At 39.5% G+C, this 24,897-nt stretch overlaps 1 protein-coding gene across 2 annotated transcripts; it reads right to left on the bottom strand.

Moving 5' to 3' along the window:
• Nucleotides 1-476: 476 nt before the first annotated feature.
• znf652 (zinc finger protein 652) lies at nucleotides 477-22,082 on the bottom strand. Of its 2 annotated transcripts, none has more exons than XM_060892402.1 (6): nucleotides 21,759-22,082; nucleotides 7,450-8,802; nucleotides 6,357-6,504; nucleotides 5,379-5,494; nucleotides 3,800-3,944; nucleotides 477-2,117 (listed from the first exon to the last, which is right to left on the bottom strand). In XM_060892402.1, exons 2-6 carry the CDS (start codon nucleotides 8,395-8,397, stop codon nucleotides 1,561-1,563), a joined length of 1,914 nt encoding a protein of 637 aa, XP_060748385.1. In that variant the 5' UTR covers nucleotides 8,398-8,802; nucleotides 21,759-22,082; the 3' UTR covers nucleotides 477-1,560. The 2 variants fall into 2 exon arrangements, with proteins under 2 accessions (XP_060748385.1, XP_060748384.1); XM_060892401.1 differs by lacking the exon at nucleotides 21,759-22,082 and adding an exon at nucleotides 21,614-21,750.
• Nucleotides 22,083-24,897: the final 2,815 nt, after the last annotated feature.

Below are 24,897 nucleotides of genomic sequence, written 5' to 3' on the forward strand. Positions count from 1 at the left end.
CAGACTGCAGGGAGAAGAAGAAATCAATTAAAAGTTTAAAATATGAAAATGAAGCTCTTTATAGTTAAAATCAAGGTCCATCTTTAAATGTGATTCTCCTCCTTTTCCAAAAGCTGACCCTCTCACTCACTAGTACACACGCTCACTCGCGCACACACTCACTCAACATAATTAATAAAATCTTTTCCTTTTCAGTTCAAATCTGTAATGCAGCAGTAAAGTGCAGAGAACAGATAAACAAAATAGACTTTAACCACACACACACACACACACACACACACACAATGGATAGTCATTTAAAAGACAGAGAAGCAGCATTCAATGCCAGCACCTCCCGAGGTGAAACAAAAGTCACATCAAGTACACAGTCACACACTTGCTGCTGCACGCTACAGTGCCCTAACTGCACATTCATCCGAATAAACAAACACAAATAAACCTCTTCTTAAGCCCAATAACACATACACATGTAAAAATTCCTCTTAAAAACAATGTTTACAAATAAGAATATGTGTTAAGTGGGTTAGATCATACAGAACATCATTAACGACGTATGGGGTTTTCTTTAAGTCTCTTATGACACTACATCATTTCTCAAAAGTCTGTTTTTCCCCTAAAAAGTTTTGCTTGATTACATCCATGAGTCCTCTTACAGAACATACAGTCCCAAAACCGTCGCTGGGAAAAAAAAAAAAAATCAACAGCGCACAATAATCTGACAACATTAAAAACAAGCATACTTGAGTGCGTTACATCATTTATGAGTTTAAGTGCCCAAAAATCTGCATGTGTAACTTTGTACACACACACACACGTTTATGTCAAATGTGTACTTCCATATAGAGAAGGCTAAACTGCATTATTCAAAAGTGAATTTAGAGCTTTTACAAGTAATTGTGTTGAACCCGTAGAACCCTGGCAGCAGCAGCTGGATACGTTATGAGACATAAAGAGAGAGAAAGAGTGAGATAGATAGATAGATATAAATAGATAGATAGATGAGGGAGAGAGAGAGATGAGGGAGAGAGAGAGATGAGGGAGAGATGAGGGAGAGATAGAGAGAGAGAGAGAGAGAGAGATAGAGAGATGAGGGAGAACACAGGCATACAGTACAGAGTGTAAGAGACAGCAGTGTGAGAGCGCAGAGACTGGGAGAAAAAAAATAGAATGCAAGAGAGACACAGAGAGTGAGTGTGGGGGGAAAGAAAAAAAAAAAAAGAAGGTCAGCAAGTGTGCTGGCTCACACACAGTGGCATGTTTTCATCATTATGAGGCAGGTGGAATTTTTCCTTACCAGTTTATGAGGTGTAAAATAATGCTAATATTATTTAAGAGAAAGTTCACTGAGGTTACCGGCCTTAACAACTTGTCTGATCACATGATCGCTTCCCAGCAAGGATATGCACAGTCAGCCCTTACATATAAGCCTCTCTATAACTAACTAACACACACACACACACACACACACACACACACACACACACACACACACACACACACACACACACACACACACACAAACACACACACACAAACACACACACACAGGTGTGGTTATTTTTAGTGCTGCTGTGTGGAGCCTGGCCTCAGGTACACATCCTCATGTGCGCATTGGTTGATTGGCTCACTTTTAAAAAGCGCAGGAGGAGACGGCAAGAGAGAGGACGGCACGGACTGGTGAGGAGTGGCGTGGCTTGTCATAGGGCTGTGGCCAGGGTGATGCACATGGGTTTGGTGGTGCTGCGTGGGCGTGGCCTGCATGTGCAAATGGGAAAAGCCGTGTCCGATTCCGGAAGCGATCATTCCTGGACCCACGGCTGCTGCAGTGGATGTGCCTTGAGAAGGCAGTGGTGGGCTGGAGGTGTGGCCAGAGGAGGAAGGGGTGTGGCCAGTGAGATGAACAGAGATGGGCATGTTGGCAGACTGTTGGGTCATGGGGCTCGTGACCCGGAAGCACTTCTCTCGGTGCGCCTTGAGCATGTTGGAGAAGCGAAAGCGTTGACCGCACACTTCGCACGGGTAAGGCTTCTCTCCGGTGTGTGTGCGCCGGTGACGCTTCATGTTGGGTCGGCTGGTGAAACTCTTCCCGCAGATCTCACAGATGAACGGCTTCTCGCCTGCAACAACAAAGTATGTAACCTTGAGTTATAAAAATGTAAACAGTTAAATGACTGACTGTAGTTCTAATGTGCATTCAGAACATTCTGTAGGCATTCAGTGATGTTCTCCTAACACTACACTCGTTCATATGGGGTCTTTGGATTATGAACAGATCTGTATTTCCAAAGCAGTTTTCCAAGCAGACTTTTCTCAAAGTAAAACTGTTGCATCGTTTGTCATAAAACCCTAAAGTGTTTCCCCATCAAAGAAAACATAAAACTATACATAAAAACAAAAACAAATAAACAAAAATATAATTGAGCTTTTTAAAGCTTAAAGCTTTTTAAATTTTAAAGCTAGCTTTAATTTGCCTGATTTTGTTCATCGACAGAACGTAGCCAAACTCACATCTGAAATGAAGTATCCTATATAATCAAAGGTAAAGGACCAAACAATAAACTATTATACAACGAATAAACTATTCATACATAAGTGTGCTTACAACTTCAACAGTCCTACTACTTAAGTTTGGGTTATGTGTGAATTTATCCCTAAGACAAGAGGATTTGCCAGTAAGGTTTATAATTCTGGGTAAAAAAAAGCAAATGAAAAAAAAAATAAAAACAAACAACAACAAAAGACAGAATAGCTGTATGGCTTTGTAGAGTTTGTTTTTGGGTGTGCAGCATGGAGGCATGTGATATTTAAAAGGGTGTTTATGGGGAACTCTGGGTGTGTTCCACCACAAGCATTTAGGTCTCTCATCTAAATTCATGTGTCACATGGACAACCATAAACTGTTCTTAAATCTTTTGAAGCCAGAGAATTAAATAATAAATAAATAAAATCTTCAGAGATTCCTACAGAACACTTAATATAATTAACAATATAACACTTATAATATAATCCAACATTGAGGTTATCAGCATCCTGGTGCATCCTCTTCCCTGGTCTACATGACGGTTTGGTTTGATTCTTGTTCCATTTCTCTCTGGTCCACTTCTGATGCTCAGCTGCCCAGTGTGTGGGTGATTTTGATGGTGGACGGTCAGCATGTTTACTGTGACCCTTCTGCAGCCACACATACAGCAAGCTATAATGCACCGTGTGCTCAGACACCATCCTATCATAGCCAGTATTCACTATTTCAGTAGACCCTGCTTCGATAGCTCTTCTGTGGGATTGAACCAGATGAGGTAACCTTTGGTTTCCTTTGCTCTTCATGCTCATCAATGCCCGTGACCCTGTTGCTGGTTAATCGGCTGTCCTTCCTTAGTACACTTTTGGTAGATACTAACTACGGCCCACAGGAAACACCTTACAAAACCTGCTGCTTTGGAAAGATGCTATTTTTGCATCTTTTTGCATTTAAAGATGCTGAAGATTTTTTTCACCGTGTACTGTGTCAGCTACAGTATATATGTTTGAAATGACAATAAAAGCTACTTGACTTGACTTTTGAACCTTATGCTTGGCCATTTTTCCTGCTTTGAAAACTGACTGTTAGCATGCTGCCTGAAATATCCCACCCCATCACAAGTTCCATTTGAATGAGATATTCAATGTAATTCACTTCACCTGTCAGTGTTTTTAATGGCAGTGTATATAGTTACTTTATACATGTACCCATGTGGTAATGGCATGTAACTGTACACATTTTATATGCGGTTATGTGTTCAGGCCTGTCTGTGTGTCTCACCTGTGTGCGTCTTCATGTGCTCATCGAAATACTGCTTCATGTTGAAGTCTTTGCCACACCACTGGCACATGAACTGCTTGTGTCCAATGTGGATGCTCATGTGAGACCGCAACTGATACTTATACTGGAAACGCTCGTCACAATTCTGCGCACACACACGGAAATACAGTGTGGGTGAAAGCAGTAGTTGTAGCTGGATCACAGGAAGGGAGCTTTGTAATAGAAGAGACATAACCTGTTATTACATCTTATAAGCCTGTTATTACCAGAGTTATTTATACACGTACTAGCCCAACCCTGACTGTAACACACACACACACACACACACACACACACCCTGTTTCACATAAACACACATGCACAGCTCCACCCAGACCACCCTGTGGGTTTTAGAAACTGCCACATAGACATGAAAGGCTGCTATCCTCCACTCAAAGAATCAGTGCTGATGCGGAATCAGCGGTCACAGACCTGATACTAGAAATATAAATGGTCAACCAGCAGAGAAGCTATTTAAAAAAACAGAGGAGACAAAGAAGAAAGTGACGAAACACCCAGACTGGCCTTTCCTGTTATAGATTCACGGTACAGTGAACATTGTTCAATTGCACAGTTAATCAAATCTAATTATCTACAGCAAGGCAGCACCCCTAATCACTTTATCAGAATCAAGTGACACAAAGGACTCAATACACAGTGGAATATATAGTGGACTTATTGGCAGCCTTTAAAAAGAAATAGTAAAATCTTCATCACGATCATCATCATAAAAAATACTTACTACAAAACGCGATTTAAAAAATGCTTTATGAACACCCTATTAGATTTTCTTTAAATAAGCATGAGACAACCAAAGAAATACAAAATAAATTCTGATTAAATTTCATCACTGGGTGCCAATAAATCTAGAGTTAACAGTATAGTAGCCAAATATAGGCCAATGCTAACTTAAATGGGGTGCTGAACATTTTAAAACAAGTGTGTTGTAGGATAATGAGTAATAGACAAGAAAGCTTAGCTTTCAATGAACACATTAAGTAAAAGCTTTAGAATTCAGAGTGCCAATATTTCTAGAGTTGACCGTACATTAGCCATAGCCAAACCCTGGCTGATGTTAATGCTTAGCCAACAGCTCTGACAAATATACATTTGTGTTTAGATGTAAAACAGCCTGCTGCTCTGCTGGGAAACGTGTATAACCAGCACACACACAGACCTCATTAAACTTTTATACAAATATAGTGTAGAGAAAATAATTAAAGCCTTATTTTGAGTCAGCAAAGTTTGGCAGATGTCGTCTGAACACACAGACACTTCACACACAGACACACGCACGCAAGCTACAAGCATATATGCATTGGTGGCTGCTTGTGTGTTTGCTTTACCGCCATGTGAGAGAACTAATAAATGTAGTCATTTGCATGTGTGTGTGTGTGTGTGCGCATGTGTATGTGAGGTAGTGTACACAGTGCACTACTTTCTCAGGTTAACTCAACTTTCCCCACACACATAGTTCAGATTTCCCACAGAGGCGTGTATGCACATGCATTAATCTGTGTGTGTGTGTGTGTGTGTGTACCTCACAACGGAAGGGCTTCTCTCCCGAATGCTGAAGCGAGTGCACCTTTAAAGACATGCTGCGCTTAAAAGACTTTCCACAGGTCTCACATGTAAATGGCATGTCCTTAGTGTGAGCTGTAGGCAAAGAGATGAGTGAGAGAGATTTACAGCTGCAGCTTGCAGGACCATCAGTTGATAGAATTATGTTTTTATTTTAATTTACACAATTAAGGGCCTTGCTCAGAGGCCCAGCAGTGGCAGCTTGGTAGACCTGTGATTCGAACCCATGACCTTCCGATCAGCAGTCCAACACCTTAAACACTAAGCTACCACATCCTTAGTAATAAATGTGTAATTAGTAATAAATGTGTTTCATGGCGAGAGTGAAACACTCACCGCCTACTAAGACGACAAATTACGCCTCATGAGTAGGGATTGAAATGACTTTGAATTTGTACCAAGCGGCAATTTCTCCCATTACTGTGATTTCTATACAATTGGTCTTCTATACACTGGCCTAAATGTGCTCCTGGGTGCAAAGCTGATGTGTGTTAGGAAGAGTTAGTGCTTGTAGCTACAAAGTGGAAGAGAATTGCGTTTAGAAGAACCTCAGGAGCATTGTGGATATTTTGACAGCTGGTATCTGATTACAGACTGAACTGATTAGATGATTTCATCAAATCGAGGCTTTCAGGTGTCTTGAGGTGACTGATTTTTGCACAGCGTTTATTAAACTGGCTCTTTAAACAACATGACTTTTAAAGGATCCATTCGTGCTGCAGAATTAGAGAATTTATATACTTTCTAATGTAATCGGTTTGGCTGAATCATAAATGTGTGACTGGCTAACACAATTTGAAAAATAAAAGAATAAATAGGTCAATAAATAAATTAGACCATAGTGTCTGATTTCGGCCTCCTCGTCTGCGATTACTTTCGGAGGACATATTACCTACTAAAGTGTGTCCACTGTGGAAGGAATATTTTTCGTACTCACCAACCATGTGCTTGCGGACATGAGCCATGGTGTAGAACTTCTTCTCACATATCTCGCAGGCAAATTTCTTCTCGGCATAGCCATGGACAATCTTAATGTGCTCGTGAAGTGACCAGAGCTTTTTGAAAGATTTATTACATGACACACACTGAGGAGCAAAACACACACATATACACACACACACACACACACACACAGCAAATTAGAGATTTCCAGCAAAAGTTAAGAAATATTTCATTCACGGTTTAGATGACAAATCTGTTGTATTTTGAATGCTGCTGTCTCCACAATTGTCTGTCGGTTTCTGATTCTCTGTCTCCCTCTGCTGACAAGATAAAAAACTGAAACTTTTTAAAGTGAACTTTCAAGATCAGAATGTCATACATTAAGATGAAGACAAAATGAAAAGGTCTAATTATTTATAGTTTGCACTACTGAGTAATAAGAGTTTAGTTGCATCTCTCTATTCTCTGGCCTATCGGTCAGCTCCCTTAAAGTAAAAGTCTACAGTGAATCATGTTAATTAATCATGTTATAGAGAAATATCTAGGAGGTGCTCGGCGATTGTGTTGCTTATTAGTTTGTTGGTTACTGTTGCATTCTTTATTCCTCTAAAACTTAATGTCACAGGTTGAAATTAGTATGACTAGCATAATGACTAGCATTACGACTAGCATAACAACTAGCATAACGACTAGTATGAGGACTAGCATGAGGACTAGCATGAGGACTAGCATGAGCATGGGCTGCCTTAAGTACTAAAGCTCTGCTGCATCCATCTCTTTACATCAGAAATGAAGCAGGTGCTAATTCCAGCTGTCACCACTATCAGGTATTCGAATGCCATTAAGGGAAAATCATGGACCAAAGGAAAAACGAACAAACATGCTGAACTCAGGATTTAATGATAATGATAAGATAAATCATTAGCACCATTGATCACCACATATTTATTTTAAATAGAAGTGGAGTCCAGGGTGGAGTGTTCCTTTAGCTGGATATTAGTGTGCCTTGTAGATAAAGACATGTGCCAAATGAATAAATTCAAATGTTTTCTAACTTAATTAAAAGATCTGTGTTCCATGCCCCTCACCTGGATGTTCTTCTCACAGTCAGTCTGTTGGTGCAGAGCCAGCTCGCTCTCCAGGACAAACTTCTTGCCACACTTGTCGCAGATCTGCATGCGTCTGTGTGTGACGTTCATGTGCTTTTCCAAGTACCAGCGGGTATTGAAGACGCGTGGGCATTTCTCACATGCCAGTGTCCCACGCTCCTCACCCTCCCTCCCTCCTACTGAAGCAGACGGACCGGAGTGCCTTCCGTCCCGCGCTGACCTGCGCTTCTGAGGCGGGGCTTCGGCACTCTTTCTCCGTCCCCTCGTGGTTACGCCGATGGACCCTGGGGCTACAGTGACGAGGTGACTCTTTGTGCCTGCCCGCTTGGATCTCGTCCTCCGGGTCTCGGTTTCCTCTTCCTCCTCATCATCGGGGTCCTCCTCGGGACTCTCTTCTTCTTCCATACTGTCTTCCTCGTCTTCTTCATCCTCTTCCTCCTCTTCTTCTTCTTCCTCCTCCTCATCCTCGTCTTCGCTGTCACTTTTCACATCTCCCGCAGTGATGCTCTTTTCACCTTTGGAGACGTGCAGAGTCTGATTGTTTAGGTTCACCTCAACGATGATCTGTGCTCGCTTGAACTCCTCCTCTTCTTCTTCTTCATCCTCCGTGTCATCGGACGTCCTGTCGTTTTTGGACTTCACCACTCCCTCGGTTCCGGCTGGTCCAGAAGCCTCTTTGTAGTAATGCTGAAGAGGGGCAGGACTAGGGTCGAGGTCACGAGCCAGTGCTTTGGCGGGCATCTTGTTTTCGACCAGCACCGAATAGGGCTTGGACACTCCCTCCTGCTTGTAGAGCTTTTGTGATAGGTTGCTGTCTGCTAGAGAGGTAGGATGGTAGTAGGTCTGTGTGGAATGAGTCCTCGGCCCCTCCTCCTGTGACATGGCTTCCTTTATCGTCTCTTCCTTCGGCGTCTGGCACGACTTCATCTGTGTAAAGATAAGCCTTTGCGTCGACTGTACAATTTGCTTCACGAGCAACGTGGCTGTGTCCTATAAACCAGGCAGGAACCAATCTCCTACCCCTCCCACGAGGGGAGAAGAAAGGAAGATGCCTCAGCCCAACCCGAACCTAGCCTCCATGACCTCCACATCAAAAGGAGGTAGAGACTTAGTGGAAGTTGTAGCAGGTTTCACTCGCTGTCGGAGCAAATCAGCTGGCTTTTTTGGATCAAAGCGTCCTTTATGCCTCTAGGTGATTTAAAGAATACTTCGTCTTCCTCTGATAATATCTGCTGAATCAGAAGATATATGGCTAGTTGCACACTGATATTAACCTCTTGTGGTTGTAGCAACCAGCCAGGTCTGCTGCAGAAGCACTGTATCACAGGTTGCCTGAAAGTAGAATGAACAGAAAGGCTGGTTGGGGGTTGAGGGACAGAAACTTCAGAAACTCAAATTTTGCTCAATACAATAAACATGACATATAAAAAAACAGAGACGTATTAAACATTTATTTTACAAACTGCGGTGAAGGAGATGGAGCAGAAGAAAGCGAAACAGGATATGAAACACAGACATTCTCACAAAGAGCAGGCTATTGTGCATCTTGTATAAAAAGTAACATTACCTGTGATTTTCTACCCAAACTGACGTCTTGGTGCTGAGAACGCAAGCAATTATAGCATATATCCGTCTACAAAAGGCAATCCGACATTTCGGAATCCACTACACGAGTGTGGGAGAGATAAACGAAACTGTTGTCTGGTTAAGGTGCAGAGATCTAGAAATCACACTACTATCGACACACATGGGCATGCACACACACGCGCACATGCACACACACACACCTGACCACAACCGTTTCAGTTCTGTGTGGGAGCATGTGTGAGCAACTTAAATTAAAACCACAAAGAGCTGAGTAGAGAAAACTAAAACCCTTAAACACACAAACACCAAAACACACACCTTCTTTCACTTGTGCACAAACAACCGAATATTTAATGTGTGATTACAAAGCAACTGAGAAAGTTTTACTTTTAGTTACTGTTGGAATATTTAACAAATAAACTCTATCAGCTCGGGGTCAAATAATTCATTTATGCTTGAAAAATCAGGCCTTATTCGTATTAAAAAAAAAAACAAAAAAAAAACAAAAAACACAATCTTTATTTTTTAATAGCATTTTGAAATAACTTTTTTGTTTCAAATTTTAATTATCATGTCGGTCTAGTGTCACTTTAGATGATAATTCCTTGAGTTACCCACAAAGGTGTTTGAAGACCGCACCGGTGGCCTTTAGTCCTTGCTTTATTTCTTCCTAAGGAGAGCAATACCTTTAATCTGTATTATTATTCAGTACGAGGTTCTCAATCTGATACATCTGTAACTGGAAAGATACAAGTCTAAACCTCCACCTCATTTCGAGCCTGGTTTCCCCTCAAACCTTTAGGGGCTGATTTTTTTTTTTTTTGGAACACTTTATGAAACGCGCTATGAGACAAGACCGAAACATTACTGTGTCAGTCAGCACATCTATCCTCTCTCCTGCATTCACGCACTATTTCCCGTCTGATTCGGTGACATGCTAAACATATACCTTCACGGCGATCGTGTTAACTACAGAACAGAAATTCCAGTGTAGTGGAATACACAGGACTTCCAGGGTTACAGAGGGCAATGTGTTTCTGACAGCATGCATTTGCGAAGAGCATAATGAGGTATAAAAAGCTTCACTGCATGCTCCCTTGAGAGCTGCACCACTGAAAGCTTGGCCCTGGTTCAATTTGTTACACTCTCATGCACAGCATTTGTTTCATTATATGCTGCTAAGAACCTGAATGGATCATACAAACACTGACACTTTTAACTACTGTAGTTTTAGAATACTTAATGCTTGAATGAATTGAAAATAGAAACATAAAGACATACGCCGATCAGCCGTAACATTAAAACCACTGACAGGTGAAGTGAACAGTGCTGAAATGGGCATGTGTAAGGATCGGAGTAGCTATCTCCATACAACAGGTCTCCATACAACAGGTCTTGTATATGCAGTGGTTAGAACTGGCAAGTGGTGAATCAGAGACAAGATCATGGTCAGATAAGACTCACTAATATGCGTGGGGAGTGAAGGCCAGTCCGTCTGATCCAGCAGAGTACTGACCCCAAGATAAAAAGCGACCCTAATGTGACGTGTCCGCTTTTAGAAGGTTGCTGCAATCCTGACACTGCAAAAATTGTTCAGGAACGGCTTGATAAAACTGACAAAGAGGTTCAAGGTGTTGATTTGGACGTCACATTCCCCAGAGAGAAGAAATACTTATTATAAACCGGTTTCATGCCTTTTTAATAAGAAGCCTCTGTCTGTGCTCAGAATTAACTAATCAAATTCAACCTCAAGTTTAGAATAAAGTATTCATTTAATTTCAAACTAATTACTGTACACCTGCCATAAACATCAACATCAGATGTTGCTGTGGGATTTTCATGACGTCGGCTAGTGACATTTTCATGACGCGATGAAAAAAAACAGTATGTTCCTTCAAAATTGACAAAAGGACAGGAATATTAAAGGATCATTGGGAATATCTGACAAGTCCTGTATGTGACAATCTCTTGCATTTTTTTCCTGAAGTTCTTTTTCACCAAAAAAGTAAAGATCAGAATAAACAAACAAACAAACAAACAAACAAACCATTTTGCTGGCCCATTTGAAAAATGTTATGGCCTTATGAGATTAAGGCAGAAAATTTGGATAATCAGGATAATTCTACAAGATATATGTTTGGAGCAAAAGCAAGAATACCCATACTCATGGTGAAACATGGTGGTGGCAGCATCACGCTATGGTGCAGGGTTTCTTCAGCTGGAACTGGGACTTGATGGACAGGAGTCCATGTAACACTTTATTATGGCACAAAACCTGAAGGCTTCTGTTAGACAACAACCCAAAGCACAAATCCAAGTCAACAAAGTACTGGCTTTAGAAAAAGATGATGATGATCAACAATATGCACTTTCCCCCCCTGACTTTCTCCACTTTTCAACTTCATAGATCTGGAGCATTTTTGCAAGGAAGGAAAACCAAATCATCCTGATACCCTTACCCAAAAGGACTGAGGGCTGTACTGCATCAAAAACACTCATTTGAATTATGTTGGTTGCTCACATTAAATGCATTAAAAGGAGAAGTGGCAGCTCAGGGGTTAAGGTGTTAGAGAAATGATTGGAAGGTTGTGGGTTTAAATCCCAGCTCCCCCGAGCTGCTACTACCTTAACCCTCAACTGCTCATCTTATATAAATGAGATAAAAGTAAGTCATACTGAATGAATAGGCTTAATGTGAAAGATCATCATTTATCTGGATTTTATTTTTTTTACATCACAAACCTTGCAGTTTTTTTTTTTTTTTTTTTACAGGGGCTGTGTACCTTTTGTATCCACTCTAGCTGCAGACGTAAGACTGGTTGGTGGTGAAAACAACATTCAAAAACACCTTCAGGTCAACAGGAGCGCACTTGGTCTCTGACAGCACAATTAGTGAACAGCAGCATGTGAAATAAAAAGATCTGTGCTTCGGCATGTGCCCCATTAAGACCCACAGCAGTAAAAGCTTGGCCAGTCAGCTAAGGTTTTCTCTAGTTTTATTTTATGCTGCCCAGCATCTGAATGGTTCATTCACAGGGTTTTCACTATTATGTGCATATTTACTTTTCACTATTCACTTTTATAGCAGTGAATGTTTAAATCTTTAAACCTAAGATCTTTTTAGCCAATGTTTATCGCCTCACATATGCATATCACATTTCTGCATATCACGTTAATGCATATCACATTTCATTTTAGGTTCACACCATTACTGCACTGCATTCTGAGTCCAAACGTTTGCCTCCACTTATGTTGAATGTCGCTGAAAATGGTAACTGAGAAAAGAAGCTCTTGCTTGTTTGTTTCTATCAGTAATACCTGATAGAAACAGAGGCTTTAACAGAGCAAAACTAACACTTGTACTTCCAAAATACAGACAGCATATTAATTGTCCCACAAGAGAGAAAAATACACTGGATCTTTGCTACACAATTCTTAAGGACTAGGGTTGGGAACCCTACTTCTTATTCAGAACCGGTTCTGTTTTTTAACAGGAACCGGAACCGCACGGAATTTTTAAGTTTCGGGTTCCAAACGCGGTTCCGATGCGATGATGGGCAAAGCGCTGGGAGCGGTCACTTTAAATAGCCATGTCTCACCTCATGAATATTCATTGTTTACACTATTTACAGTCACGCAACCAAATTAACGCAGCTTACCACAGAAATCAGTCACTCGTGCTGCTGTGCTGAGGTACGCTTTGTGTTAAACATGTCTAAAAAAAGTCTAAAGTGTGGATTCATTTCCAAAGCTACAACAATGAAGCAAATCTACCCCCTCTGAGAGGGTTTTCTCCACAGCTGGAGATACAATAAACCAGGAAAGGTCTCGTCTTCTCCCAGAGAAAGCAGACATGTTCATTTTTCTTCAGAAAAATTGCTAACTGTTTTGCTAAGTTGTAATTCTGGATGTTAAATTTGATGTTGGATTTATTTAAATTTAAATTGATATGAATTGAAATGCTCTGTTTAAAATATTTAAAGAGTGATTAATAAACACAAATGGAATTGTTTAAGTATTGTGCATTATTTTTCACATTTCTTTTATTATGGAATCGGAATCAGAACCGGGAATCGTAAGGCAGAACTGGAACCGGAATCAGAACCGGAAAATTTCTTTTGATACCCAACCCTGTTAAGGACGCATATCGCTCTGTACCCAGGGCAGCCTTGGAGAACTCCGATCACTGCTTGATCCATCTTATTCCAACATACAGGCAGAAACTAAAATTTACTAAGCCTGTAGTCAAAACAGTGAAGAGATGGATGAGTGAGGCAAAGCAGGAGCTACAAAACTGCTTTGACTGCACTTATTGGAGTATCTTTTACCCCCTTTCCACCAGAAAGACCCGGGTGCTGGTTCAGAGCTAGTGCTGGTTCAAAGTTGGTTAAATGGTATTTCTACGTCAATTAAGGAAGTTTGGTCTGCCAGAGGAGCTGTTAATGCAGTTCTACACTGCAGTGATTGAATCTGTCCTGTTCACATCCATCACCATCTAGTTTGGAGAAGCAACAAAACAGGACAGGAACAGACTGCAACACACAGTAAAAACAGCACAAAAAATATGTGCCCCCCTGCCCACTCCCCAGGGGTCTCATTTATAAAACTGTGCGTAGGATCCCTACTAAAAGTTTACATGCGCCCAAAAGCCAAAAATGGCGTACGGCAAAAAAATTCCGATTTATAAAACCGTGCGTACGTGAACCAGCCTCATATCCCGCCCTGTACACGCCCATTTTTAACCATAAATAGTCAATGCAAATCACCTCATGAATGCTGTTCGGCATGTAAATGGGAGAGTGGAATCCCATATATACCTGGAAAACTGGCATGTGACCCGCCAATTAATTAATCCAAGAAAGTGAAAACGTGTATTTCTGTTACTTTGACTAATGGCGACAGGTGAGAAAAGAGGAAAAAAACGTAATTTCTCAGACACTGAGATTGAAACACTTGTAGGGGAGGCGGAGGCTCGGAAAACTGTGTTATTTGGTGACCACAGCAGTGGGGTCACTAATAAAAAGAAGCAGTGCGAGTGGCAAAGTATTGCTTCTGCTGTCAATTGTGTCAGCGTACAATGTTTGTGAGGGTCATGTTGGAGTCACATATGATTTGCACATTAATAGAATGCACATGCTTTCTATTAACATAAGCAAATTCATTTTCAGATGGTGCCCTTATAGCAACATGAGCGCAGTCAATTGCGCCGATTACATTTGGGAAACCAGACATTGCTGCAAATTGCATTTTAATTTCGGCCTGTTCTCGCACAGTGTAGGGGAACCTGATGTATCAACTACCCATATTAAGTATACCATTCAAAACGACAGATATTATGGCACTCAGGGACGGCTGTGATATACCAGACATATAGGGTGAGATGATAGATTCCAATAGAATTATTTCATATACAAAAAGGTCTTAGAGAAAAGTTGAGGATTACTTATAGTTTTTTAATATAAATAATTTACCTGTCTGCCAATTCCCGCTGGAAACAGCCGGTTGCCAAGAACCCCAGTGGTGAGGACTTGTATTTGGACTGGGATGGCATGGTTCCGGCGTGTTGCCCTATCTAATACTGGACCCAATTCAACACATAGATCTAAGAGCACAGCTCTAGGGAATCTAAATCAGCTTATTAGCCAGTCATCATCTTGGTCCCTGAAAACTCGTTCTCTCCTTATTCTGCCATTGGCGTAATCCTCCAACAGTGCCAGCAGTGCCATCATGAAGCATTACATACCTACATACCCGGGTTACCGGAGGATTTATATGTTTCTAGCAATTAGACTGATCGTTAACACCTTGACAAAATCACAGAATTAATTTGTGGGCGAAAATTTAAGACAAAAATGTTATAGTGAACACATGCTTCTTCATGACGGTTTTGTAATGAACACCGTAGGACCGATGATGAGTAGCGATTGTGCTTCCTGACTGTATTTGCAGACTCTGACATTTTATGATGTATGTACATTAAGGAAAATATTTCGTTTTTACATTACGTTTGGATGTTACTAGATGTATATAGCCTAAAACAATCGGCACAAATAACACTGTTGGATTTAATCTTCATGATAATGTGGATATAACGTATGAAATGGAGTGAAAATTAAATGTCATTAATTCTTATAATCGTTCTTCTCACATTTATTTTCTATAATCTAACTTCAGTTCCCGACCTCACCATCTGTGTCGCCAATTCCCTTTGTCTCCAGAATGTGAGTACGCACAGCTCAAAGTTTGCTTAAAGGTGCGCACATTCTCCCGTCAAGTTTGTTTTTTATAGATCACAACCTTTGTGTGGGAACTGGTGTACGTATGTTTCCACCCCAGTTTTGTGTGTACGCACGCTTTATAAATGAGACCCAAGGACTTTTAAGATACAAGAACCAGGAAACCCGGGCAGGAAAAATCACTACTGACCCTTCACACCCTGGACAAAACCTCTTTCAGCTCCTCCCTTCTGGCAGGCGCTACAGAGCCTTGCTTACCTAAACTGCCAGACACAGGAACAGTTTCTTTCCCCTTATCACCCTCATTAACAACGCACCATAATTATATTCCCTGCTTCATATCTACAAGTACTGCATTATCAGAACTGTCAGTCATCACATCATCCATATATGTTACACACACTACTGCTGCTGTATGTATATTGTACAAAAACATAATAGTGCACGATATTGTTATTTGCACTACCATGCACTTCTCACACTTTATGTACTGTACATAATTGATCAGTCAAATATTCTGTATTCATATTTAATACCTGTACTGTCTATATTGTCTCACATCTTCTGTATTGTCTTGTATGGTCTGTTTTGTCTTGTCTTGTATAATCCAAGCTAAATGTATAGTATAGTGTTATTTATGTCTGTACTTTTGAGAGTCACAAACAGCTGGAACCAAATTCCTTGTGTGTCAACACACATGGCCAATAAACCTGATTCTGATCGCTCTTTTTTCTAATAATTCAACAAATTAACACCTGAACCGTAATCACATCACAAAAATTTGGATATGGACATTTTCAAGGCTCAGGGTTTCCTTTAAAGGTGCCCTTCCACACAAAACCGTTTTTACTTGTATTTTTTGATATGTGTTAGGTCCATATGTGTTTGTGTTGTGTCGTGAATTTGAAAACAACCTGTTACCTCTGTCCCCGGTCAGTTCTAGCCACTTAAAAGAAATAAGGGGAGAAATCAGGTCAGTTGGAAAAGCTGCTCAGTGTGACGTAGTAATGATTGAGCTCATTACTATTCATGAGCTCTCCCACTTTAGACCGCGCCCCCAGAATTCGTGTAGCTCAGTGAGTTTCCTATACGGCAAGGATGGCTGAACGTTAACGGGCTTGTGAAGAAGCCATTCTGCCGCAATTCAAGGTGATTGTAAACAAATTTCCTCTAGCCTAGGTTACTTATTGCGCTGGGTGAATGAATAGTCATGCTCTCATATCCTAGCGGTTAGCCAATCGGAGCCAAGCAGCATAGCTCATTTGAATATTCATGAGAACTGGCGCAAATCGAGCTGAGTCTTCCTGCAGGCTTTCTATACCACACTAGAATGGCTTGAAACAAGGTAACCAAGGCATTACCACAAAAGTAATAAAATACGTGTGGCAGGGCACCTTTAATATCCAACTAATATTATACCTTTGACATAAAAAAAAATCACTGGTATTTTTATTAGATTTTTAATCAGATTTACAGTGTTTCTTCAATAGCAGTGACGAATTAACTTAATTAATGGCTAAAATCGATGCTACACTGGCATTTAATGGCACCTTCACATTTTACAGTTGTTGATCGCTGCTAGGCCATGTGAATGTGCATCCTCTGAAAATCGGCAGACAGAATTGAAACTAATATTGACTAAGGTATATAGTCAGAACGTATAGCAGCGCTTCAGTTGGCAGTTATGAGATTAAGAAATCTACTCAAACCACAGCTTTCAATATGAGTGAGTTCTGTGGAACCGTGTGTGTACCGGTCCATAATGTATGTTTTCAAGGAATGAATTAGTGAGAAACTATAGTGTCGAAGTGATGTCGTCGTCGTCAAGAACACGCGTTAAGGTGCATGTGACTTTAGAACGATCTAAATGACCTATGGAAATCAAGGGAGTAGACCAGTGTGTGGATGCCAAAAGCAGATAAACAACAATTGCTGATCAAAATAGCAAGGAAGAAAAACAGCTCGGTTTAACCACGATCTACCTTTAACGGTCTCATTCTTAACTTCCTGAGTCACTGTCTGATCTTAGAATGTGTGTGTGGTGTGTGTGTACTGTATGTGTGTGTTGCATACCCACCTGCAAATGTGTGTAAAGCAAAGCATGCTTCAGTGCTAATGCATAGGCAAAAATTATAGACGAATCCAAATAGAAAAAGCACAAAATACCTGGTAAATAAGCATAAAAAACGATGGATGTTGTGAAAAAAACAAAAACACTGTACACACTCCCACACACACACACACACCTATGTACAAACACACTCTGCTACCTTTCTTCCTGCAGCTTTCTGAGAATCAGCATATGCACTCTGAGACCACACAATGGGTGCACAAACGGTCATATCTATGTGTTGATTTGTGTGTTACGGGGAATCGAGCTGCACCGTAGTATGCAGTAATATTGATTTGATATGCGCAACAATATGCAGATGTTTATTCACTCCCAGATTTAGTTTTACTTGGTAGGATCTTGCTTTAATCTCAAAACCGCCTTGGTTCTTTGTGGCACGAACTCCATGTGATACCGGAAAGATACCTTTGGGATGGTTGAAACATGTTGATCTGCAGATGTCAGTGTCAGCCGCACAAACTGAGATTGGACTGAGATTTGATAAAGTATAATGAACTTCTTGTCATTCAATAAGGAACCAAACTGAGATGACGGACACTTTACCATGCTGGAAGTAGCCATTAGAAGATGGGGAACTTGCAACCATGAACAGAATCATATGGTCAATAACAATGTTAGATATGCTGTTTGATTCCTCAAGTGGTATTAAAGGGCCCAGGATGTGACAAGAAAACACTCACACCATTACACCACCATCACTGCCGCCTGAACTGTTGCCACTTGGCAGATTCATGCTGCTGAAACCAAATTCTGACTGAACATCTGCATATACTGAGATTCATCAAACCAAGCATCTTCACTAATCCAATTTTAATCTACCTCTGTACACTAAAGCCCTGGATTTATGCTCTTGGTTGACAGGAGTGTTGACTGCTGTGGTCACCCACTGTTGTAGCCCAAGGTTTGAGATGCATTCTGAGATGTTTTTATGTAAAGAGTGAATATTTGAGATGCTGTAGCCTCACTGTCAGCTCAGACCAGTCTGGCATTCCCCTTCACCTCTACAGCTGTTTGTTTTGTTTTGACCACAAGTTTGTGCACGTTCCACATGAAAATACTAGATGAGCAATTTCTGAATTACTCACACCAGCCCCACTGCCACAAACACAGCCACTAAAATCAGATTTTTCATATTCAGATGTTTGATGATGTCTGTATGATTGTGTGCTGCTTCACTGCTGCATGATTAGCTAACTGAATAATTGCATACATATGCTGGTGTTGGTGTTCGAAGTGACAACTGAAAGCAGAGACTCCCTGAAAAGATATGAAAAAAAATTGAGAGGAACCTCAAGAGGGAACCCATCTGGAGAATGGGATTTTATTTCTTTACTCATCTGGCATATCCTGGAATAAGCACAGGACAGTCTTTATGAATTCAGTAGCAGATATTTGTACCTAATCTACAGGATCCAGGGGAGATTATTCACTGAAGTAAGGGTGGAAACCTTACTGACTGATGTGCTATTTTGTCCCCAATTAGTGCGAACGTCAGTTTCAGAGTCTCAGAACAGACTGTGACAGCTTTTATCTTTCTGTGACTTTCTTATATTGTGTTTTAGAACATTGTGCAGTTGCAAGAAGTGAATGCTTGAATATTTCAAATTCTCATTTACATCATCACTGACTCTTGCTTTACCGACAACGTCATCTGAGATACTATGTTTTCATCTTGTGGCATTCTCTCTCTAACAGGATTTTGACTGATTTATTTTAATGGCATGAGGGAGACTTTAAAACATGTCTCTAAGTTGATCTACAAATCTATCGAACCAATTCAATCAACATAAATTTGAGTTAAAACACTAGAGTTGGTGTGCAGCTTTATCAAACAAAAAGTGAAAATTTGGTAACGTTATTGTTGCTATATAGAAACTCTTGAGTTACATCTATGTGTTTTGTCTGAAACAAACCCTTTTAATACAATATTCATTAATATATCCAATGCTGCTGAACTCCCAGAGTTGAATAGTTGCAGTGATTAAATTCTGTACTGTAGATTGCGGTTGTTCAACAGACTATCAGTGATTTCTGACAGCGAAGATCACGGTTCTGACTCATAAAGTCACTCCCTGATGTCTTCATCTCTATTGTGCACATTCTGTACAAGTATCACAAGCCAGGCTTCTAGCTTTTGGTAAGTGTCTGTTATATTTTACCACTAAAACGTGGGAAAGAACCTTCTACTTTCACAAGAAGATGCTGTTCAACTGACGTTCCAAATTTTTTTTTTACACCCATTTTTTCTCACCACTGCTTCAAAACAACAATTTTTTTGTAATATTAAATGTGCTTGTTCTAATACGTCATCATTTCTGTAGTAAATCGTTGACAGAAACGCTCCAGATAATCCAGGACTAATAAATGGATTAAAAAAAAAAAAAACACGGTTATTTAACAAAAGAACTACTAATAAATAGAATAATAAAAAAATACATTTTCTGACAGTTTTCCTGTAAGTTAAGAATGAATTTTTCTGTTCCAACCCCAAAAGGAGAAAAAAATAAACGTTAAAAAAATGAATGTTTCATAACTGCCATAATTTTAACAAACTTAGAATTAATCTCGTCATTAAGCTATAACGTGTTTCACAGATGTTGCACGTTAAAAAAAATTTAAGCTAATAAACTTATGTTGTGTCGTTTATTAATACATTTTAATTGCCACTTGTTAGCAAATTCCTGTGTTGTAGGACTAATAAAACTCTTCAGGATGCGTTTTTATGTGAAAAAGCACGGTGTCACTCTTCGCAGTTACTGACTCACTTATTAGGGGATGTGGTAGCTTAGTGGTTAAGGTGTTGGATTACTGATCAGAAGGTTGTGAGTTTGATCCCAGGGCCACCAGGCTGCCACTGCTGGGCCCCTGATCAAGGCCCTTAACCTTAAATTGCTCAGATGTATAAATGAGCTAAATGTAAGTCACTCTGTAAAAGAGAATCTGCCAAATGCTGTAAAAGTATTAAAAGGAGCACACCGGTCATGTTTTTATCTTTTCCCGACCGTACACTATTTAACCATGCAGTGAAACCTGTCAGACGTTTTATTCTTCAGAATTTTCAACAAAATGTGTAACAAAAATGATTGCTTAATTTAACTCTTGTTTTTTCATCACTGCTTGTAACACACGTGTGTTTATAATACAGTGTGCATTTTGGGCAGATGTATTATTATTATTATTATTATTATTATTATTATTATAAGGTTTTATACTTTCTATTTGGTTTATTTAACTTATGTTGCTGGTATTGTGTTGTTTACATCGTCACAACTCAAAACGACCTGTCTGTTTACTTAACAAGTCAATACTTCATGTCATAGTTTATTGCTTATTTATTTATTTAATAAGCTAACCACGTTAAGCTTAGCTTTAGCTCTGCTGTTTAACCAAAAACAATAACAAAAACAACAACTCGAGTTTCAGAAAGGCCTCGCGTCCTGCACCTAAATCAGCTCAGTTTTAAAGGCCATTGTCGGATCACCTCAAGCTTAAAACACCAATAAAAACCCCGAACAAAAGCCGAGGTCTGCCTGGTAGACAATGCACAACTTTCAGGAAAAAGAGCGCAAAGAAAGGGTTAAGCTGAAGGAAACCTTGGTTGGTCAAAACGAGACAAGCTGCAGGCCGTTTTTAAGGCTAACCAAGTAGCGCTAGTCAGTTAGCAACAACACAGCTGCGTGCAATGGGACTGTATGTATGTAGTTAGCATCTGGCTAGCTAGCTAGCTAAATAAACACCAGAGCTTTTGCACACAGTCTGCTGCTCCTTATACTTTATTTTATTTATACGCGTTTTCACAGCAAAATTCCTTTACTCGGGTCAACACAAGCTTATCTCTGTATGTTACGCTTTGGACTTTATTTTATTTTTTTTTAAAACACCAAAACCGCCCAGATTTATAACACGCTGCTCCTGAGATTTTTTTTTTTTGGGCTTTTTTCCCCCCAAAAAAATGACACCTTTCATGCTCAGCTGCACGCGCGCAAAACCCAAAACTGCACCACATGATGCAACGTTGTTTTGCATGATTTTTTTGTTTGCAAACAAACATTTCACGTGAGAAGAAAAACATTTTCGCAAAGCTCGAACAAAAAAAAAAAAAAAAAAAAAAACACAGCATACACAGTGATAGAAAAAAAAAACTAAACTCTCTCCAAAACGAGCACTATTGTTTGTGACAGCGTCATACCTTTGCAGATCCTCGTGCGAGGACTTTTCGTTGTAGGCGAACGAGTGTCATTATTATTCTTTGTTTATTTTAGAAATAATTGCAAATGAAAGGGGGAGAAAAAAAAGAAGTTGTCGCGAGCTCCGGTCTCCTCTGGATTACTCACCCGAAGCACGAGCGCCCTCTCCGTCATCGCGTGCACTCGGAGTTGCAGAGCGCGAGCTCCACAGGCGTGAAAGAACAATCCGAGAAATCAGTAAGGTTTATAAATCGAAAAAGAAATGATCTCGACGTTGTGTTGACTTGCGGATCTTTTGCACTTTTTTACTTGCATGTTATGTTAACGCCCTCCACCGTTTACCGTGCAAAAGCTGTAGTTTCTCTGCACAACACTCGCTACGTGGCTGCCTGGCGTTAGTCTCGTCTTGAGTGCCAAACCTAGCTACCATCCATACATGCATCCGAGTGCCATGACCTTTCTGTGGCCAATAAAGGACTTCTGCTACCTTGTATATGGTGCAGCAGCTCAAGGTGCTTTACACATCCAACAGGCGATGCGGTGAAGTGCAAAGTTAATCACACAAACCCCCTAAAGCATTTTAAAAATACATTTTGGCTGAAAAATTGCAAATCGGTTCTGGAACATTGTTGCATAAAAACAGAGGCCTTATGAACTCTTTTCTGTGTGCAGGAGGTAAGCCTGCATTTGCTGAATTAAAACAACTGAAAACTAGATTTGTAAAGTTTGTCGCGAAAAACTTTCATGTTGGTTTTGACAAAGCAAGTATTCACAAAGGCCAGTGTTTTTTGGAGGCGAGTGGACATAAGGATCAGTGTTACCTTTGGAGGCAAGTGGACAGAAAGCTAGGGTGCCAAAACATTTGGAAGCAAGTTGAGACGAGCATGTGACGTCATCTGAATACTCTTGAGGAAGTTCCCCTCATTGTTCTGAGTGTTTTGATATGTCACATGTCCATGTTGTAAAAAGTTTTTCCATTTTGCATATTTTGGGGGCGGGGCTGCGGGACAACCAAAAGGCCAGTCGGTACACCAATTTAAATCTTTGTTCAGAGTCTCGCCCTAAAGGAGCTGGGGTAGATAGTGTAGATAGTTCGAAAGCTTGCCGAGTTATAAACCTCCAAAGTTTATAATGGGAGTCTATGGGAAAAAAGGCCAATTTGAGCCCCGGTACCGGAAGTACCTGAACTCGGATCGCTTAGAAAAGTAAGAGCAACAAACTTCAGACCAGGGTTTTCGAATTTTCGAATTTGGTGCATGTGGCTCAAAAGCCCTAGGAGGAGTTACTATTTATAAATTTTTGTCTAAGCTTAAATAGGAAAACAGAATGTATAATAATGTGTTTAAATATGCAGCTGTATACAAGTGCATACTTTAACAAAACAAAACAAAACACACAACTTCTTTGTCAAAACAAGCAAAAGAGCTAATCTCTGTAAAGTGCAATTCTTTTAAAACAATATAATTTGCACTAGTTCATTTTTTTGTAATTAGGTCTATTAATGACTTTGTATTAATTGTTTTTTGTGATATATTAAACTTGACATGTTAAAATTATGTCTTGCATCTTGAGGCCTTTATAGTTATAAAATATAAAAATTGTTATTCAGTTCTGGAACATTGTTGCATAAAAACAGAGGCCTTATGAACCCTTTTCTGTGTGCAGGATGTACACATTTACATTTACATTACATTTACATTACATTTATTGGCAGACGCCCTTATCCAGAGCGTCTGCCAATAAATGTAATGTAAATGTAATGTAAATGTAAATGTGTACATCCTGCACACACACACACACACACACACACACACACATATATATATATATGTATATATATATATATATATATATATATATATATGTATATATATATATATATATATATATATATACATATATATATATATATATATATATATTTATGTGCGTGTGCGTGTGTGTGTGTGTGTGTGTTCCTTGTCCTGTTTATGTATGTGGAATTAAATTTATGTGAAACCACTGATGAACAATGATTGTCACTGTATTATCTCATATCATCTACCGTGTGAAAAACAATTTTAAATATAAAAACCAAATTTGAATAAAATAATAATTTACAGAAATTCAGAACATTTGCTTATTCATGCATGTATTTCCAAATTTGCATTAAAAAATAAGAATCTAAAATATATATATTTATAAAATTATGTATAAAACAATTTATACTCTCAAGCTAAATAAAATAAAATAACATGAAACACATTGTGAATGAGAATGACTATTAGATCTATATATAAACAATGAAAGTTGGACACTTTTCTAGCATTATCTGTTAATTAACACAAGGTAAATGGGTTGTAAAATCACAAAATGAAAATATTATTGTGAAATAAGGCAGGTTCAATAACCTTTTTTCCCCATAAATCTGTAATGCTGGTTTCTCCTTGTGCTTTTTGGCCTTGTTAGTAACTAAGAAGACAAGGACAAATTTTGAATTAAATAGCTACTTATGCAAAGACAAAGAGACAACTGTCTGTAGAAACAGGTCAGACCTCTGTGGAAGGAATGGTGAACTGAGTTGGCAAGTAGGTGTCAAGTTTTGACCACTGAAGCTTGAAATGTGAGGACACTGGGTTTAATTTGCTTCTTGCTGTAACAATATTCTGTATGTTCTGTATAAAAACGAGACAGAATTTAATTCAGTTCAATTCAATTTAATTTATGTGTATAGCACATTTAACAATTCCCATTTTCTCAAAGCAGCTTTACAGAAGCATGGAAACAGAAGAGAGAGAAAAAAGAAATAAATATATAATAATAATAATAATAAGGAAAAATATGGATAAAAATAAATAAATGAATATATACAATCAAAGTTTAAAATTGATTAAAAAAATTTACATAAAATTCATGATACTATACAGTATATCTATCCCTATCCCTAATGAGCAAGCCGAAGGCGACGGCGGCAAGGAAAAACTCCCCGAGATGATAAGAGCAAGAAACCTTGAGAGGAACCAGGCTCAGAAGGGAAACTCATCCTCATTTGGGTGACACCGGACAGGAATAATGTAAATGTAAATAATGTCCTTTCAACAACAGTTTATAATAGTGCAACCGAGAGCTCCTGAGGAACTAATGGGCCATTGCAAACTCAGAGTTCAGCACAGACCTGATTTGTGATAAAGACCAGACCATACAGCTGACTGACACTACATTGGTTCAAAGAACATTCTCTTCAAAGAACCCATGTAACCAGAACACTGCACTAGGGTAGCATGGGCTCAGTAAACCTGCTTACCAA

The sequence above is a fragment of the Tachysurus vachellii genome, chromosome 18 (assembly GCF_030014155.1).
Source record: "Tachysurus vachellii isolate PV-2020 chromosome 18, HZAU_Pvac_v1, whole genome shotgun sequence".
Lineage (NCBI taxonomy): Eukaryota > Metazoa > Chordata > Actinopteri > Siluriformes > Bagridae > Tachysurus > Tachysurus vachellii.